Source organism: Dreissena polymorpha, chromosome 12 (assembly GCF_020536995.1).
Source record: "Dreissena polymorpha isolate Duluth1 chromosome 12, UMN_Dpol_1.0, whole genome shotgun sequence".
Classification (NCBI taxonomy): domain Eukaryota; kingdom Metazoa; phylum Mollusca; class Bivalvia; order Myida; family Dreissenidae; genus Dreissena; species Dreissena polymorpha.
In genome coordinates, this window is record NC_068366.1 from 63,462,983 (window position 1) to 63,482,856 (window position 19,874).

General features: G+C 36.0%; 1 protein-coding gene across 1 annotated transcript in view; it reads right to left on the reverse strand.

Moving 5' to 3' along the window:
• LOC127852669 (afadin-like) overlaps window positions 1–19,874 on the reverse strand; it is a 90,136-nt gene that overhangs the window by 62,241 nt on the left and 8,021 nt on the right. Inside the window, exons 2-3 of the mRNA XM_052386619.1 lie at window positions 12,782–12,974; window positions 1,449–1,543 (exon numbers count right to left, since the gene is read on the reverse strand). Coding sequence (XP_052242579.1) covers window positions 1,449–1,543; window positions 12,782–12,974 — 288 coding nt within the window. The remainder of the gene's footprint in view (window positions 1–1,448; window positions 1,544–12,781; window positions 12,975–19,874) is intronic.

The window sequence follows — 19,874 nt, forward strand, 5'->3', positions numbered from 1 at the left end:
TTATACAATTGTTGTTACAAGAAATAGAACACATAACATGTAGTTGTTAAAAATTGCAGTTTTAATGAACAGATAATCTCACAACCCTAGTTTCAATACCTGGGTTTATTAAATTTCATGGATTGTCAGCTAAATAAAATAAGACTATAGTAATCTAATTTATACAACACATTTCACATTAGTTCTTGCAATTCTATAAAAAGAAATGAAATACACATATAAAATCAACCCATAATCTTTTTTATCAGTATCTGATTTACATGATATTTAAAACTGTACAATACGATGTAGTACTTTTTTTTTGCAAACATGGCATATTAATTAACATGACATCCATTTCCGATGACAGGGTTTTTTTTGGCCCGATTTTATAGCTGAAATTCGGCTTTGTTCCCAATCCCAAAAAGTATACTTTTTTCCCAAAATGTGGCAAAAAATTCCTTATTTCCAAAAAAAAAAAAAAACAGTTTGAAAGAAGTGTCTAATGCATATTTTATCTCAATTACATCTAACAAATTATTATATGATTTTATTCTTTTAATTTGAATGATTATAAAGAGTTATATCAAATTTAGTATTTCCCTAATCAGTGGACTTTTCGTGTGGAAAAAAAAAGGCTAATGAATTTATTTTCCCAATTTCATAAAAATGCCGATAAAATTCCCAATTCAAAAGCCATGGGCAAAAAAACTGGATGATATCACAATTTATAACATTCATAAGACTGCAACCTTCACATTCTAATAAAGACATTTATTTTCATCATACAGTGCTTTTTTTCATTTGAATTCGGGTCCGGTAAGCGGACCCATTTTCAATGGAAAAAAGTATATATTTTTCCCAAATGGGAGCTAAAAATTCCCAATGGAAGGTTTCAATTTTTTATATTTTTTTTAGATCTCAATATTTTGTTCATCTTTCATCCATATAAGATCAACCTTAGTAAATACAATACTGGACACGCTTGTATCCTCAGTTTTTAAGCATTTGTTGGCAAAACAACAACACCAATTTCCCAATTTTAGTCAAAATGCTGCAAATTTTCCCAATTCAAAGGGACCCGGCCCCATTCCCAAAATGGTGAAAAAAACACTGTCATATTAATATTTCACATGCAAAATCTGTTCAATGAAATGCTCATTTTAAAGGAAATCTGCTTACCCCTTTACCACTTAGATACATATTTTGATGCATCAAGTCCCTTAGAAAGTTACTTTTAATATATGGCCTTTATTACTATATTCAAGTTTTGAAGGCTTCATTTCCAACTCTTAGTTACTAATGAGCAGCAAACAGCATAAAACCTGAACAGACTGCGAGTTACTTGCAGGCTGTTTTGGTTTTATGCTGGCTGCATAAGCCATTTTCAGTTAGCTATTTTTATGGGGGAAAGGGTAAAAGTTTTTTCATTATCAACTTATTTTCCTGTATTTATGTACAGTTCCTACCTCTCTGCGTAGGAGGAAGCGTCCCTCACGCACGTCCTTGCCCCAGTTGAGCTGCACATACAGGACCTTCTCATCATCCAACAACTTGCGCTCCTCTGAAAGTGAACAAATTAGTGTAATACCTTCATATCATTCAACAACTTGCGCTCCTCTGAAAGTGAACAAATTAGTGTAATACCTTCATATCATCCAACAACTTGCGCTCCTCTGAAAGTGAAAACACAAGTTTAATACCTACATATCATTCAACAATGTGTGCTCCTCTTAAAGTGAAAATGAAAAAAATAGGCAGCATCATGCGAAAATGGGTCTTATGACACATTTAGCATTGTAGCTTCAGACCTCCAGAATTTTGCAGAACCTGGAGCTACCCTGTCTATCTTACCTGACCACAAAACCTTGCCTGACTTCATAGCACACAAGATAGCTCCTACAAGGTCTCCAGACTGTACAAATGCTTATACAAGATTTGCAGGCATTTTTTATTTTAATACTTCATTTCTAAACTTGTGTTGTTTTATTTGAAAACAACCATCAGATGTTTAAGCTATTCAAACTTTTATTTATAGGCTGCCGAAATAACATACCGTAAAACGTTGTGTATAACGCGCATTCATGTATAACGCGCATCTACTTTTTAAAGCTAAAAAATCGGGAAAAAAGTTTTTGAAGCAAAAAAATCGGGGGAAAAATTCCGTACCGCAGGCTAACTGAAAATCGTTATATTTACATTGCCGATCTTACATATTCTTTTATTGCTTCAATTATAAATTATTTTTAAAACGATAACGATACAACTAGTTGGTGTTTTTTTTTAAATCATATTATGCGTAAAAATAAATGTTTGGATTTAAATGAATTATGCATGAAATGCACACTTTCCATGAGGATACCATCAAGGTTTTCATCATATGTCTCGGAAGTAACTGTCCACGATTTTATCGTGGAGTACACATAACGGATGGATTAGTTATAACTAAGAAACTGACATTATTGATTGGTATTGTCACCTGGTTATTCATGCATGACTAATTCACAACCGCGCGTTTTATTTACATTGCCGATATCATGCGTTCTTTTCGAGTGTCTAAAATTGACAGGAGACTTTAACGACTCAAACTTCTCAACACCATCACGACATTACCGGCGATAAACAAACAATGGAGGTGTGAAGCCGTTTGCCGGTTCGCATGTTTTGATAACGCATATTGCTCAATAATCACATCCTCAATCTTGACAAGACGTATGAAAACGTGTAAACAAACACAGCATCAATTTTATTAACACATTTGAAAAGCAAGAAAAATAATCTTAAATATATCGGGAAATACCTTGCCGACATACTATTGTAAATCGACAAGTGCCCCCAAATAAATTGTGTAACCCTAGTACAGTAGGGTATAATATTGTGGGAAAAGTAAACAATAACATTTAAATAAAAATGGCTTCCTCGTTTTTCATTCTCTTCTTCAAATTTATTTGATTTTAATGCTCTGTACGTACCTGAAAAAGATAGAAAATATATATGTTAACTTTATAATGTTTGTTCATCTTATTCAGATCGTCAATATAACACTATTATTAACATAGTTACAGTTAAAACACCGGAAAACAGAATGATGCGAATTACCGCTACTGCCCCTGGATAACTGACAGCGAAAAAATGTCTTGGCATGGCTGTAGTTGTGCATAACGCGCATCAAGTTTTTAAAATGAAATTTTGGGGTAAAAAAGTGCGCCTTATACACAACTTTTTACGGTAATACAATTTGATTTCAATACGAAAATAACAGGGGTGAACCCTTTGAAACCTTAATAATTTAAATTGTTCACAACTAAGTGCATTGTCCAGCTGAATTTGAAGCAATTTTCATTTCCTAGGGTTTTTATTTCTTAAGTCAGTCAGTTGGCCCTTAATTTAGCCAGTGATATGAGTGTTATTTCTTCAATATAACTGGCCAATAGTTATACACAATTATCTTGTAATTTTAACCATAATAACACATAGTGAAGAGGAAAATGTTACATATTCAGGGGGTTTTTTTAGAAAAAGGGGAAGACGCTGGACGCTGGGTAAAAGGGGAAAATCGAGCGCGAAAGAGACATATTTGGGGAAAAATAAAAACTGTTCATTTCAATGTCTATAACTCACCTACAGACTTCAGGGTTTTTTTTAGAAAAAGAGGCATGTCTCTGACCTTTTTGTTCTTAAACACATGAACAAGTATGATATTTAAGCCAAAGTCCTAAATAAAGTTGCAGGTGTAGATCTAATAATGGGAAATGTTTTCAACTGTGGCCGGGGAACGATGTCAATATTATGATTTCAATTTCATGATGAATGGGTTGACGATCTAGATCTGCTACAGTATTGGAAGGGAAAGGTGCGGTAGCTGCCGATTGTCCACTTTCACTTTCACAATAATCCGACAGTATTAAAAAAATAATCAATGTTGATTACATGTACCTCCGAATCCTGCTGGGTTTCAACGGTTTTTGATGATTCATTCTTAAAAAATGCGTCAACGCAATTAATATTTTCCGAGTCCGAACGTTTTATTTTGTTCGTGTATGAACGCCAATTGTGAGACTTTTTTTCTGTTTTAACGTTTATATCTTGGCTTTCACATAACCCGGATGAAAATTCGACTGGTTTCCGGTAACTAATTGACGAAACACCGTTTCTAGCGCAAGACTGGAATCCAGTAAAATAGTCACAAAATTAATACGATTAGTTGCCCGGTTTCCATGACGAAATTTAAGAGCTATATATAGAATCACTGGGATTCCCAGATTTGAGCGTTCGTCGGAGAGAGAGAGAGAGAGCGAGATCGTTGTACATGGTACAAATTGGATAAGTGTCGACTTCCCAAAAGAAAAAGAACATTTCTTTGAGGGTAAAATATTATATTTTGGTGAAAAAATATTTTTTTGGAGGGGGAAAAGGTTTTTTTAGGGGAAAAATTCTGGTAGGGGAAGACGCCGAATATCGGCGTCACTTTCTTAGTAAAAAAAACCCCTGATATTAAAGAATAAATGAAAAACTTATTTTTGCCAAAATAGATTCAATATCTTCAGTTATTCCCATATATACCTTGAATAAAGAGTGCTTGGTTGATTAATTCTTGAGCTGACTAAGCTTTTGTTAGTGATGTGATCAATGAACCAGTTATCCAGGGTTTTTTATCTGATTTTGGGGAAAGGGCCTGGCCTTTTTTGAGGGGAAAAAAAAATTGGGCGAAATGCCGGATTTGGGGGGAAAAAATCACGCAAATCGCCGGATCGTGGGGAAAATAAGGAAAGTCTTAAATAATCAATTCAACATTTTTTGCTGTTATACAAATACAAGGCAACAGATAAATTAATTATGCAATATGTTATATTTTTTACACTGGATCAGGTTAATTTATGTATTTAAAGTTTAAAAAAAAAATATTTTTTTTTTTTAGGGGAAAAAATTGAAGTCTGGGGGAAAATTTTCCTGCTGAGGGGAAAAAAAAATGTGAGGGGAAAGGGCAGATTTTCGGCGGGTCCCAAAGAAGGAAAAAAAGCCCTGTTATCAAAAGCATGTACAGTGAGTGCAGAAATAAATGGTTAATTTGTATGCCCAAATGATTTAGTTACTCAGCATATACACACCCACAGAAATATGTAAGCTTTCCTTCAAAATGTTTACATAACGCAAGGCTTTAACCCTTTCCCACTCAGAAGCCAAGTGAAAATGGCTATGTGCAAACAGCATAAAACCAGAACAGCCTGCGAGTTACTCTCAGTCTTTTCAGGTTTTATGCTTTTTGCTGCTCATCAGAATCTTAGGATTGAAAATGAGGCCATTAAAACGTGAATGCAGTAAGAAAGGTCTTTAACCCATTTATGACTAGCGTCTAGAAAAAAGGCCTTGGCAAACAGCGTAGACCCAGATGAGACGCTGCATGATGCGGCGTCTCATCTGTGTCTGTGCTGTTTGCTTAATGGAATTTCTGAAAGAAATATTCTAAATATAGAAATAAATATACTAGACATCCCTTATGTTGGAAATAAATTGATCCAATTAAGAAGGATGGGACTACAAATGTGTAAAAATACATATCTAAGTTATAAAGGGTTAACTCAGTTACAGACCATACATAAAACAAAACAAGTAGCTGCGACAGACAGTGGTTCACTAGCTATTTCTATATCCCTTAACCTTTCAGTGAGCAATAGTATTGCTTATGAATATTTGGGAATGTGCCCTGGTCTTAGAAAGAAGACAACACAATATCTTCAATTTGTATAAGTATTTAAAGTTGTACTTCATCAAATTACTGGAGTTTTTCTTTGTTTAGTATGCGTTTTAAATTAAGAATTACAAATACAAAGCCTTTGTCTACAAAACATTATTGATTTCCATCTTTAAATATGAATATCAACCAATATGTAAAACAAGGGCTGTTTGTAAAACATGCATGCCCCCCATATGGGCTGTCCGTTGTAGTGGCAGCCATTGTGTGAATACGTTTTTTGTCACTGTGACCTTGACCTTTGACCTAGTGACCTGAAAATCAATAGGGGTCATCTGCGAGTCACAATCAATGTACCTATGAAGTGTCATGATCCTAGGCAAAAGCGTTCTTGAGTAATCATCCGAAAATCATTTTACTATTTCGGGTCACCGTGACCTTGACCTTTGACCTTGTGACCTCAAAATCAATAGGGGTCATCTGCGAGTCATGATCAATCTACCTATGAAGTTTCATGATCCTAGGCATATGCGTTCTTGAGTTATCATCCGAAAACCATTTTACTATTTCGGGTCACCGTGACCTTGACCTTTGACCTAGTGACCTCAAAATCAATAAGGGTCATCTGCGAGTCTTGATCAATCTACCCATGACGTTTCATGATCCTAGGCGTATGCGTTCTTGAGTTATCATCCGGAAACCATTTTACTATTTCGGGTCACCGTGACCTTGACCTTTGACCTAGTGACCTCAAAATCAATAGGGGTCATCTGCGAGTCTTGATCAATCTACCCATGAAGTTTCATGATCCTAGGCGTATGCGTTCTTGAGTTATCATCCGGAAACCATTTTACTATTTCGGGTCACCGTGACCTTGACCTTTGACCTAGTGACCTCAAAATTAATAGGGGTCATCTGCGAGTCATGATCAATGTACCTATGAAGTTTCATGATCCTAGCCCCAAGCATTCTTGAGTTATCATCCGATAACCACCTGGTCGACGGACCGACATACCGACCGACCGACTGACCGACATGAGCAAAGCAATATACCCCCTCTTCTTCGAAGGGGGGCATAATAAATGTATACCAGAGTTAAAATATTGGGAAGAAATGTAGTTTCCAACTCAACCAGGATTAAGCCATGCATCTTCAAAATAAAATCAAGAATAAAGTTGCAGCAGGAAAAGAATCTTATAGAAAATTTGGAAATAATTATTATAAATACAAAAAACATGTAATAAGGACGATTCAAATTTGGCCATAGCAAATAAATGATAGTGTCATGTTTTAAAGCATTTGTGGCTTAGTAACGTAAAAATGACAGGTATTCAGTCACAGGCTCCAGGCAACACGACACTAATGTACAAAACATAGTAACTAGCTATGCTCATAAATATTTGAGAACTAAAGACACACTGGACTGTTATCATGTCATATTTACTAAGAAATATCCGCATCACATACACATGTGTATCTATCTCATCAATCGAAGAAATGTAATAGGAAAGCCTTCTCTGTTTAAAAATGCTGTGTAGATGTTAGTTGTTTTGACTAATATTGAGTAACAGGGCAACAGATAAGGATCATTTTATCGTTTTTACGATTTTTATTTTACAGAAAACGAATTGAAATACAAAAATTGATCGTACAATAAACAATTACGAAATTGGAAAATGAATTGCAATCGATTCTTTGTCGTTTTATTTTACCGATTCCCTCCGTACTGTGTTTGATTTGAATTAGTATATTGTAACCTTTAGTGCGGTCATAATATTAGTGACAAGTTCAGAACGGTGTCTACATAAAAATGTTCTTTCGTCAAAAAAAGTACGCGAAAATGTCGACATCTTGTTCTAAACGCGGACATGCTTAGAAAATGTCATTAGCGGCATGCACGCCTAATATGTTTCAATTTGTAACGCGAAACAAACTGTTGGGTACAGACGTTGTAAAGAGTGTTTTAAAGCTAACAAGAGATGTGTTTGTCAGAAACACAATGCCCCCTAATGCGCCTCTTTTTTTTTTACCTTTGACCTTGAAGGATGACCTTGACCTTTCACCACTCAAAATGTGCAGCTCCATGTGATACACATGCATGCCAAATATGAAGTTGCTATGTACCAGGGGTGTCAATTGTCCCAAATTTGAAATCCGGAAAATTAAGCCGTAGGATAAAGGGAAGAGAGGGCCCAACCCCCCAAGCCCTAGCTTATTGTTCTTTTTTTAATAGTCTTTCTAGGTGCAATTTCTGGTGAGTACAATGTGAAATATTATAAACCAAACCATCCGTAACACCGCAGGTGTATTTGTCATTCTAAACAAATGATATTAAGAACTTCGAAATTAAATTAAAATCGAAAAACGAGCGTATCCGAAAACGACTGTCCGAAAACATGTCGTGATACATCATTTGCAAATAAAATAAAATATGCATATCGTTTGACTGCAGAAAATGAAAACCAGTAACCAGTAACTTAGCAAATACGCAGTCAATATATAATTTGATTAACATGTTGTTTTAAAATATGATATTGCAGTGCTTTACTTAGCCAGTTACTGCTCATGTCAGTGCCAGCCGCTTACCAATCAGAAATCAATAAATAAAATCGGTACCAAGCGCAAATGTCCGGAATGCTGACGATGCTATAACAATATTCGTTCTGAAATGATCCCGCACTAAAGGAATTATGTCCCTACCCCCACCCGCCTTAAACAAACTCATCGGATTTACATTCACCTGAAAATCAACCCTGAACGGCTCAAATCCGGATTTCCGGAATAATCCGGAAAATTGACACCCCTGATGTACATATATTTAAAAAGTTATTGCACAACTTTACTGTACAGTAAAGTTTTGGGACAGATTTTTTTTTAACTTTTGACCTTGAAGGATGACCTTGACCTTTACCACTCAAAATGTGCAGCTCCATGAAATGCATGTGCATGCCAAATATCAAGTTGCTATGTTCAATATTTCAAAAGTTATTGCGAAACTTTAATGTGCAGTAAAGTTTTGGGACAGAATGACAGACAGAAAGAAAGAAAGACAACAGGACAAAAACAATATACCCCCTGATCTATCGATTCGGGGGGCATAAAAAGGTGTGCTCTGAGACTGAAACACAGGCATGTTAAAAAAACAGAACTCGTTTATCATATATGCTTTGTCAATAGACAATTAATTGAATTTATTCATATAAACAAGCAAACATTGACAATATGAATATATATTGACTTTAGTTAATTTATTGCAATAGGAATTGCTACAAATTGTCACCACCGAAAATTAAAGAGCTCATGTCATTCAGAAATAAAGGTAAGTTTTTTATCAACTGTAAAAAACTTTTTGACAAATTGATTTGAGGGAAAAAACTAATTGTTTCAAAAAGCTTGCAGTGAAAACGAATTGACATGAAATCTTATCTGTTGCCCTGGAGTTATTGGTGTTTTTTAGATTTTGGCTAATAAATACTAAAAAACTGAGAATACAAGTGTTTTAATATTTTATTTACTCAAGTTCAACTTGTAAAGCTTGATAGTGGTTAACTAGATACTTTAATTAAAAGTTAAGTTTTATTATTATTTATATCTTTTTTTTTGAAACCTCCAAATTCAACAAGAAGAAAATTTGACAGTATCCATTGACAATAATGAGAAAATGCACACAGTGAAGGTGAGACATAAAACAAACGGGTAACACATGAACAGCATACATGACATTGTAGTATCATTTTACCCTTTACCATTTTTAGATCTAAATTAAGACGCATTTGCATTCCCTCAGAAAACCAAATTTAATTAAAGACCTTTGTTACTAGAAAGTTTATAAGGCTTTATTTCTAACCCTTAGATACTGATGAGCAGCAAACATCATAAAAACTGAACAGACTGCGAGTTACTGTGCATAAAGCAATGTTCACTTTGCTTCTAATAAATATTAAACAAGAGTTCCGCGGTCGGAGATGACCGCATTGAAGCCGGATTTTTGATTTAAATGACAGGAAAGTACTTTTCGTGTTTTTGTCAATGCAATACTTAAATTACTGAAATATTGTTCAAAGGTCAAAATGAAATGTAAGTACTTTTCAAGGCATGAGCAAACCTTGTGTTATGTTTTGAATGCATGCATATACATGAACAACAATAACATTTAAGTTCACAGTGACCTTGACCTTCAAATGAATGACATTGAAATGAATGACCTTGAAATGACCAGTGGTCATCTAAGTGTGCTTGCAAACCTTTACGTCAAGTTTGAGATTCTAGGTCCAAGCATACCAAAGTTATAACAATTTTAACATTTTAACATTGAAGGTCACAGTGACCTTGACCTTCAAATGAATGACATTGAAATGAGCAGTGGTGATCTTCTAGTACTGGCCAACCTTTATGTCAAGTTTGAAGACTCTAGGTACAAGCATACCAAAGTTATAACATGGAATAAGAACTTTAACATTTTTACCTACCAAAGTTATAAGAACTTTAACATTTTTACATTCAAGGTCACAGTGACCTTGACCTTAGAATGAATGACCTTGAAATGACCAGTGGTCATCTAAGTGTGCTTGCAAACCTTCATGTCAAGTTTGAAGACTCTATGTCCAAGCATACCAAAGTTATAACAATTTTAACATTTTAACATTTAAGGTCACAGTGACCTTGACCTTCAAATGAATGACATTGAAATGACCAGTGGTCATCTTCTAGTACTGGCCAATCTTTATTTCAAGTTTGAAGACTCTAGGTACAAGCATACCAAAGTTATAACATGAAATAAGAACTTTAACATTTTTACATTCAAGGTCACAGTGACCTTGACCTTCAAATGAATGACCTTGAAATGTCCAGTGGTTACTTACTAGTTCTGGCCAACCTTCATGTCAAGTTTCAAGACTCTAGGTCCAAGCATACCAAAGTTATAACAACTTTAACATTTTTACATTCAAGGTCACAGTGACCTTGACCTTCAAATGAATGACCTTGAAATGTCCAGTGGTTACTTACTAGTTCTGGCCAACCTTCATGTCAAGTTTCAAGACTCTAGGTCCAAGCATACCAAAGTTATAACAACTTTAACATTTTTATATTGAAGGTCACAGTGACCTTCACCTTCAAATGAATGACCTTGAAATGACCAGTGGTCATCTGTTAATCCTGGCCAACCTTCATGTCAAGTTTGAAGACTCTAGGTCCAAGCATACCAAAGTTATACCATGAAATAAGAACTTTAACATTTTTACATTCAAGGTCACAGTGACCTTGACCTTCAAATGAATGACCTTGAAATGACCAGTGGTTACTAACTAGTTATGGCCAACCTTCATGTCAAGTTTCAAGACTCTAGGTCCAAGCATACCAAAGTTATAAGAACTTTAACATTTTTTATATTGAAGGTCACAGTGACCTTGACCTTCAAATGAATGACCTTGAAATGACCAGTGGTCATCTGTTAATCCTGGCCAACCTTCATGTCAAGTTTGAAGACTCTAGGTCCAAGCATACCAAAGTTATACCATGAAATAAGAACTTTAACATTTTCGAGCACGCCGCCACCCCGCCCGCCCGCCCGCCCGACAACATCAATCTATAAGCCGAGATTTTTTCGAAAAAATTCCGGCTAAAAACCCAATGGTCAACCCCCGTGAATATGACACAAGTGATGCGATAATGCTTATGGGAGAGCCACTGAATAAAAGCAACCCAATTGTGAAATTATAGTCACAACATTTACACAATTTTGCTTTTAGCCACATGCAGTTTTTAAGTACAAAATCAGCTTATGGGACGTCTTTTTAGTGGCAAAATCAACATTACCTTAATTCTTTAAACCATGATATTGGTACATTAATATTCAATTCACTGACTATGAATAACTACATGTAGTGTGTATACATGACCTATTTTCAATCATCAAAGGAATGCAAAATATTCAGAATGACAATTCCCCATACACCCCAAACAAGTAAACATATGGCATGTATAATCAGTATAAACTAGGGTCAGTCAACTCTGAAGATACATATGTTAGTGTATGCTAATTAAATTTTATAACAACATTTGGTAATTCCTGGGAAGACCCTGAAGTTAAGGTTGGATGTATGATGACAAAGTACATGAAAAGAAGAAGCACAAATATATTTTTGTTTGAAAAACTGATTAACTGACTGATAATAGGTTTTAAATATCCAAAAACAGCCTTAATGCAACAGATGAAAATCTACCACACAGTTGCATGTGACTCAATCAAGTAATGTGTAAAGGCTATCATAGCGTGGGGGTATCAATAAATAGTGGGTGTAAAATGCACTTTCTAACCCATGAATATATCTATTAACCCAAATTTTTTTTGCCTTTCAATAAAATGGATTTTATTACGGTATAACTGATCAGTTTGAGTATTTATGAAAGCAAATTGACTGAATTCTGCACTTATTGCAGGGCTTTTTTTCCTTCTTTGGGACCCGCCGAATTTTTTTTTTTCCCCTCAGCAGGTAAATTTTCCCCCAGATTTCATTTTTTTCCCCTAAAAAAAAAAAAAAAAAAAAAAAAAAAAAAATTTTTTTTTTTTAAACTTTAAATACATAAGTTAACCTGATCCAGTGTAGAAAATATAACATATTGCATAATTAAATTATCTGTTGCCTTGATTTTGTTTTAAAAACAGCAAAATATGTTGAATTGATTATTTAAGACTTTCCTTATTTTCCCCAAAATCCGGCGTTTCGTGTCATTTTTTCCCCCAAAATCCGGCATTTTGCGCGATTTTTTCCCCTCAAAAAAGGCCAGGCCCTTTCCCCAAAATCAGATAAAAAACCCTGTATTGTTTATATTGTACAGTGACTTCAATTGAAGCAGCATCTTTCTTTTTGATGCAAGCATTTTGAACATATTACCAGGAAGACATCACTATGTTTTACATAATATATAAATATATCTTTTTTTCTTGCATAATAATCTTAGTATTTCTCTCATTTTTTTTTTACTAAGAATCATTTACAGAGCATTTAAAGACACTAAGTAATTTTAACTCCTGGTTTCCAACATCCATTGAAATCACTTTTGTATATTATTTCCAAACCTCAAAATACGTAAACTGTAATTTCATACCTCCATTGATGTGCACTTCAAAAAGGTTGTATCTATTAGCGGTGAGCATGCGCATGTCAGGTCTAAACTTCTCCACCAGCACGTCCACGACCTCCTTCGTGGTGGCTGAGCTGGCCACGCGGATACACTTGGTGACAACATTGTGGTCCTCGTCTTGGAAATAGAATCTTACCACACCATGGAACTCCAAACCCTGGAAAAGACAAGTAACACAATGACATGATGTTGTATGGGGCTGTAGGAATTCTGTTTAAACCTTTGTTTTATATTTTTGACACTATTGTGTTTGTGACTTATATAAACGTCAACTCTAATGAGCATTAACTAATGTTAATAAGAACACAACACGTGCTACTGCTTAGACGTTTAATATAGAAGTGCGGCATCAGAAAACAGGGTACAGGGTTAACATTGGCGGGAGCCGTAGTCTGTTTCACAATATAAATAGTGGTGGCTATAGTCTATTTCATAGTAGAATATTTAACAAAAGAACATCTCCCTCTTTTTCTAAAAAGCAAAACCAAAATATGATTATGTTGTTATAATACATTACATGTTTGTATGATACATATGGTATGATAATATCAAAACGTTGAAAATAAATCAAGAGTTTTCAACAAAAATATTCTTCAATGTTAGTTTATAATCAAACTATGGATTCAGATGCCTTTCTTGTGTTAGAATTTAATTTTCTCTATTTCGTCCATTCATTTCCTGCATATTTATGGTTGCCAATCACTAATCGTCCTGCCCGTGTTCTATATCCTGTATCTGGGTTAATGAACGGGTTATTTCGGGGACTTGGGATTGACACTTCCACTTGGGGGTTATTATGAGGGTGTTAATCAGGCTGTAAAACTAAGGCGTCGAATGGCTCAATATCGCTGGTATTTTCGCGCGTTTAGTGCAACACTGACCTGTTTCTGCGAGACGTGCCACCATCGGCCGTTTTTTATATGTACGAGCGGTCACTGTGAACTTTCATGACCCTTTCAATTTTCCAGATTTTTCCAAACTTAATACAAACGCTGTCATTAACTTATAATGGCGTTAACGTTCGCGATGTTTTGTCGAAGTTTGACTTTTGTTGTGCCTTAGATTTTTGCATTGGTGTGCGTAACTGTTTGTCATTCATTGCTGCAGGTTGCAGTGCTTTGTTTGTGATTGGCACAATTGATTTGGTTCGGCAACCAAGTGCTAATTGACTAGGTGTGTAGTCGACCGTTAACAGGTATTCTTGTCCGTTAAAGTTGAACAGGTCAGTGGCGATTTGCTGAAAGTGTCTATCTGGGAATACGGTCGTTATCAGAGGTTCTGGGGCATTTGCATCTCTGTGAGTAAGGCAAGTTGGGCAATTAGTGACATAAACGGTTATTTGCTTAGACATGCCAGGCCAAACTAACGAATCTTTGGCACGTTCCAGTGTTTACGTAATTCCCAAGTGTGACGAATGAACTTTTCCTATTAGTTCATTTCACAGAGACTTTGGGATAACAAATGTGTGACCTCTGAACATCAGACCATCCTCTGAGCTTAATTCGTCACGGTGATTGAAATATTCCGCTATGTTTTGATCGCATTTGCTCGCAGATTCCGGCCAGCCATTGGTTATAGTCCGTTTTAATTTTGTCATTTGCGGGACTTTCGTTATTTCGGTACGTATTATTTGGAGTCTTCAATCTGTGACGGGAATTTGTTGATATACCGTGTGCACGTGACTATCAAGACGTTCAATTATTTTGGGACATGTGTTTGGCAACGCGTTTCTTGACAAGCAGTCACTCACAGGGATTTTTTTGCCGGAGACGTGCTGTACATTGACCTGGTATTTGGACATTGCAAGAAGTACTCTTGATAGTCGCAGCAGTGCAGCAGCCAGTGTTTTTTTCATTATTGACGAAATTGGCTTGTGATCACAGTGAACGATTACTTCTCTACCGTACGTAAATTGATGAAATCGTTTCAACCCAAAAAGAATCGCGAGAAGTTCTTTTTCAATGACTGCGTAACCAATTTCCGTGTCCGTTAATGATTTGCTGGCAAACGCAATTGGTCTCTCGTCTTGCATAAGACAGCAGCCTAACCCATATTTGCTTGCGTCTGTTTCCAGTATCAGGGGTTTGTTAGGGTCATAATACCCTAGAACTGGCGACTGGGTGATGATGTCTTTCGCTTTGACAGGGCTATTTCCTGTGGGGCGTGCCACAGGAACTCTACCTCTTTTTTAAGCAGGCTCCTTATGGGTGGGGTATCCTCGGCTTAGTTTGGCGCAAATTTTGCCATGTAATTAACAAGTCCTAGCAAGGTTTCGACCTTTTCGCGGCTGTCTGGGGTCCGCAATTTTGAGTTTGCCTCAATTTTATTCGGGTCAGCTTGTAATCCGGTGTCAGTTATCGCGTGACCAAAGAATGGCACTGACTTTACCCCGTTTGTGCATTTTAAAGGGTTGAATTTGATACCGCATTCTCGTGCTTGTATCAATACCTGTGTCAACTTTTGATCATGTTCCTTGGGGTGTGACTCCAGACTAGAATGTCGTCAACGAGCGGGTGAATACCTGGGAGTCCCTCAAATATTTCGTTGAATTTTTGACAAAATATGTTGCTAGAAGCAGAAATTACGTACAGAAGGCGCAAGTAGTGGTACCTTCCAAACGGTGATGCAAATGTGGTAAGGTACGACGATTCCTAGTCTAGTTCCACACTCCAGTATGCTTGTGTTAAATCAAGTAAGCTAAAACGCGTTGCGCCTGACAATTTTGCGAAAACGTCTTCAGTTGTAGACGTTGCAGTTGCATAATGAGGATGTCGTATTGCGTTATTGAGCTGTTTTGGATCTAGGCAGATCCGCAATTTGCCATTGGGTTTTTCAACAACCACGATTGGATTGACCCAGTCTGTCAGTTCCGATACAGGCCTTATAATTTTGTCTTTGACCATTTCCTCAAGTTCGGACTTGAGGCGAGATTTTAAGGCTTCTGGTATGCGTCTTGTTGGCGTTACCACCGGAATCGCATCTTCGCGAATGTGCAATTTACTTTTGCCCGGGAGAGTTCCGATACCTCTAATCAGTTTGCCGTATTCAGACATGACATATTCCTTAGTGATAGGACTGTCGGTTTGTTCATTGACCTCGTATGTTAATTTCAACAGACCTAAATCAAGCGAAGTTTGTAAACCCATCAGGGGCTGTGCGCTATTCACAATGTAAAATGTAGCCTGCGTCTCTGATGCTCGGTATTTGCATTTGAGATTTATTTTGCCAAATACATGTATGTTATCGCCTGAGTAGGTAGTAAGTCTTGTTTCAGGGGCTCTTAATGGGGCTTTGATATTGAGCGATTTGAAATGTTTTTGAGACATTGTGTTTACGCTTGACCCGGTATCAATTTTGAATTGTATATTCTGCAAATTGGAACCGATGCTTACGTTTACGAATGCCTTATTGGAAGCAGAGGAGTAAGCGGACGATTGTGGTTGCCTTACCGTATCTATGGAGCAGGGTTGTATCCACAAATCACACAAATCATCGTCCTGTGTGTTTTCACTGTCACTGTCACTATTATCGACATTGTAAACGTATTTTGATTTACACATTCGTCTCCAATGGTTTTTCTTCGACCTCTTCTTCCGCCACGTACGTGCCCTTTGTCACGTGAGCTAATGAGGTGTATGTCTTTTTGGTTGATATCAGCGATATTTGTTGTCTGCAGTATTCAAAGTTTTGAGATATTTGTATTGCTTTGTCGAGCGTCAGATTTTCACCTTCATTTATAAGCTTCTCTCGAAGTTTTTGATTGTTCACACCGAACACAATTCGATCTTGTATCATTTCATCATTCACTATTGCTGGAAATCGACGGTCAGTAATTTTAAGTTTTAGCCTTGTTATGAATTGTTCAATGTTTTCATCATTCTGGTCTTCCTTGTAGAATTGATATCTTGCAAAGACCGGATTTAATTTGGGTTTCACATATTTTTGGAATTTGTCAAAATATGTTTTTAGTTGAGTTTTTTCTTCTTCTGTCATTGCCCATGCTTGTGAAATATCTTGGCCTTTTTCGCCGACCCATACAAGCAAGAACGATATCTGTTCCTCTTCTGATTTTTCTTTTAATGGTCCAGAAAATATTGATTTGATGTGTCGTTCGAATTTCTCCCACGTGGATGGTAGGTTTGAACTGTCCCAGTCCATAACTGGTGGTGTTATTCCAGATAGAGCCATTTTGTAATTGTCAGTAGGTTATATATTACAAATAAGTTCACTTGTTTTAAGTTATCTGATTTTTCGTAGGTACATATTTCCGTTCTGACACCATGTTTTATATTTATGACACTATTGTGTTTGTGACTTATATAAACGTCAACTCTAATGAGCATTTACTAATGTTAATAACAACACAACACGTGCTACTGCTTAGATGTTTAATATAGAAGTGCGACATCAGAAAACAAAGGAAAAATTCCCCCTAAAAAAAATAATAAAAAAAAAATGTTTATTTTTTATTTTTATTTTTTTTAATGGAAAAATGTGTCTCATGATTATTATATCTCAATTTTATTTCAATTTATTCAAACATACTAAATTATGAAAAATGCTATGGATATAGTGCAAACATGTACAAATGAAATAATGAGAGAGTAAGTAAAAAAATCCCTCAAATAGGGAAATGCCGCGAAAATTCCCCTCCTAATGCTGCGGACCCCTTCCCCCAAAGTAGTGTGAGGGCCCTGCATTTGGGAAAAATATATACTTTTTTCCATTTGGAATGGGTCCCCCTACCGAGGGCCCTTGCTAAGCTTTTGAGTATTGGGGCCAGGGCCCTTAGATTGACGGAATTTTGCGTCGTTTTGGACAAAAAAGGGGATTTTAGAAGAGCTTTTCACCAACCATTCAACACTTAAATTTGCTATATTTTAATGTAATTTACATAAATATACATTTAATCAAAAGTTAATAGCACAATACCAGCTGGAAACAAAGGTATTAAAAAAAATTTTTTTGGAGAGGGTAATTTTTAGCTGAAATAGGGGAAAAAAGTATACTATTTTAAGTGGGAATCGGGCCAATTCTGCCCAAAAACGGCCAAACCAGGGCCCTGCTACCAGACCCAAATGAAACTGAATTTATAAAAACCCAAATAAAAATTCACTTGTCCCTGGCTATTGGACTTGTAGTTAGTGTGAAGACCGGACAGATGAAAGTGTAGTAAACACTTAAAACTTTCATCATACTTTTATCCATTTGGATTTTTGATTGATGATTATTTATTAAATAAAACCATACATTTAACTGTCATCTAAATCAGCAGTTTGATCAAGCAACCGGTATTCTTATACAAGTACATGAGAACAAAAAAATGTTACAATTCTGCCTATTTACAACTGACAACTCAAAACTTTAGCAAGACCAGATACAACAGATTTACAGGTGCCTGGGAAAAACACTTGTTGCAACTGGGCTTGACTAGTGTTCACCACAAGTTCTGACTGTAACCCAGATACTTACAACAATAACCTTGTTTGAGGTCGACCCATCGCCTTGCGTTCTGCGGCGCCGTTTCCAGCGGAGAAAGCCAAAGCAGCTCAACAAACTCATGTCACATGCATGAACATCAAACTCACTCTCTGATCATTATCATCAATATTGAATATTGTTGTACACTGTACTCAGAGTTGTATCTTCAAACATATTGTTGTCATCCAAATTATGGACACACTGTGGTTATAAAGATTGCAATTTTAACACAGTTAAATTAAGATTTAGTATTTTTGTGGGAAAACCGGGCTTAATGCACGTGCGTTAAGTGTTGTCCCTGATTAGCCTATCAGGGACAACACTTTCAGCCTTTTATTGTATTCTTTCTTAAACAGAAACCTCTTCTTAGCCAGGTGGGAAGTGTGGAATGCACGGGCAAATATGGGACAACACTTTACGCACATGCATTAAGCCCTGTTTTCCCAGAGCAAGGCTAAATCTCAATTCCATACAATTTGTGATAGTCTTTGTGTCTTTGATAGCACTTCCAATCCTATCATCCAAATATGGAAACATGATTTTGGATCTATTTGAAACTTGGCCTTTCACAGTATCAACAGGATGTTGAACACAAACATACCATTCTTATTACATTTGACAGCACTGTCAACACCAGCAAAGATCATCTGAGTGAAGACAAATGACTCAGAAGATTGGATAAGAACAAGGGCCATAACTGTGTACATTTAAGAATAAGTCTTAACAGACTGATGTTACATTTTTTTAGGAAATTCACAACATGCACATTTTAAATAAATAAATGCAACATTTTAAAGATCAATATCAACATAATACTATTTAAACTACTCAATCTTACCAGGTCATTTGAATAATTTATTTCAAACTATTGAGTTCAAAACTTTTACAGTTCTTAAATTTGGTGATCTCATTTCGAAATGAAAGCCACCATTATTGGTACAACTAGCCCATGAAATCAAAATTAAAAGCTAGCCTACTGTCATAAATAACAGACATATCAAAAGCAAGGAAAATGCATAGAAATTGAGTTAATAGGCATGCTTTTCCATGCTAATAGCCACTTTCACAAACTGGCTAGTCAAAGTGCAGCCCCCTGTGGCAATATGATTGATCCACATATGATTCTAATAGTCAATTAGTAATCAGTACAACTGTCCACAATTATTCCAGAAGGAAATGCATTACTGCTGTGAGCTATGGCAAGCAAGCATTATTTCTAATATTTCTCTTTAGGGAATAGAAACAAAAGATCCTCCAAATAATGCAGTTCACCATGACATGTAGCAGGAAGCCCATAAAATTTTATTGAATGTAATACCAATAAACCAATATGGACAAATTATGGTAAATATAGGACAATTATCTCTGACATCTTTGTACATGTAAATCAGCATCCGTCCATGATAAGCATACACAAACATATATAACAAGAACCTCCAAGAATCTACAAAGCATGTCCTACACAATCACAATCACTGACACCTCACTCATGGATCGCACATCTGACATTTATATTACTGTGTCCATTTTATTCACTGATTTCTATGAGCATAACAAAATTTCAAAATACAAAAGC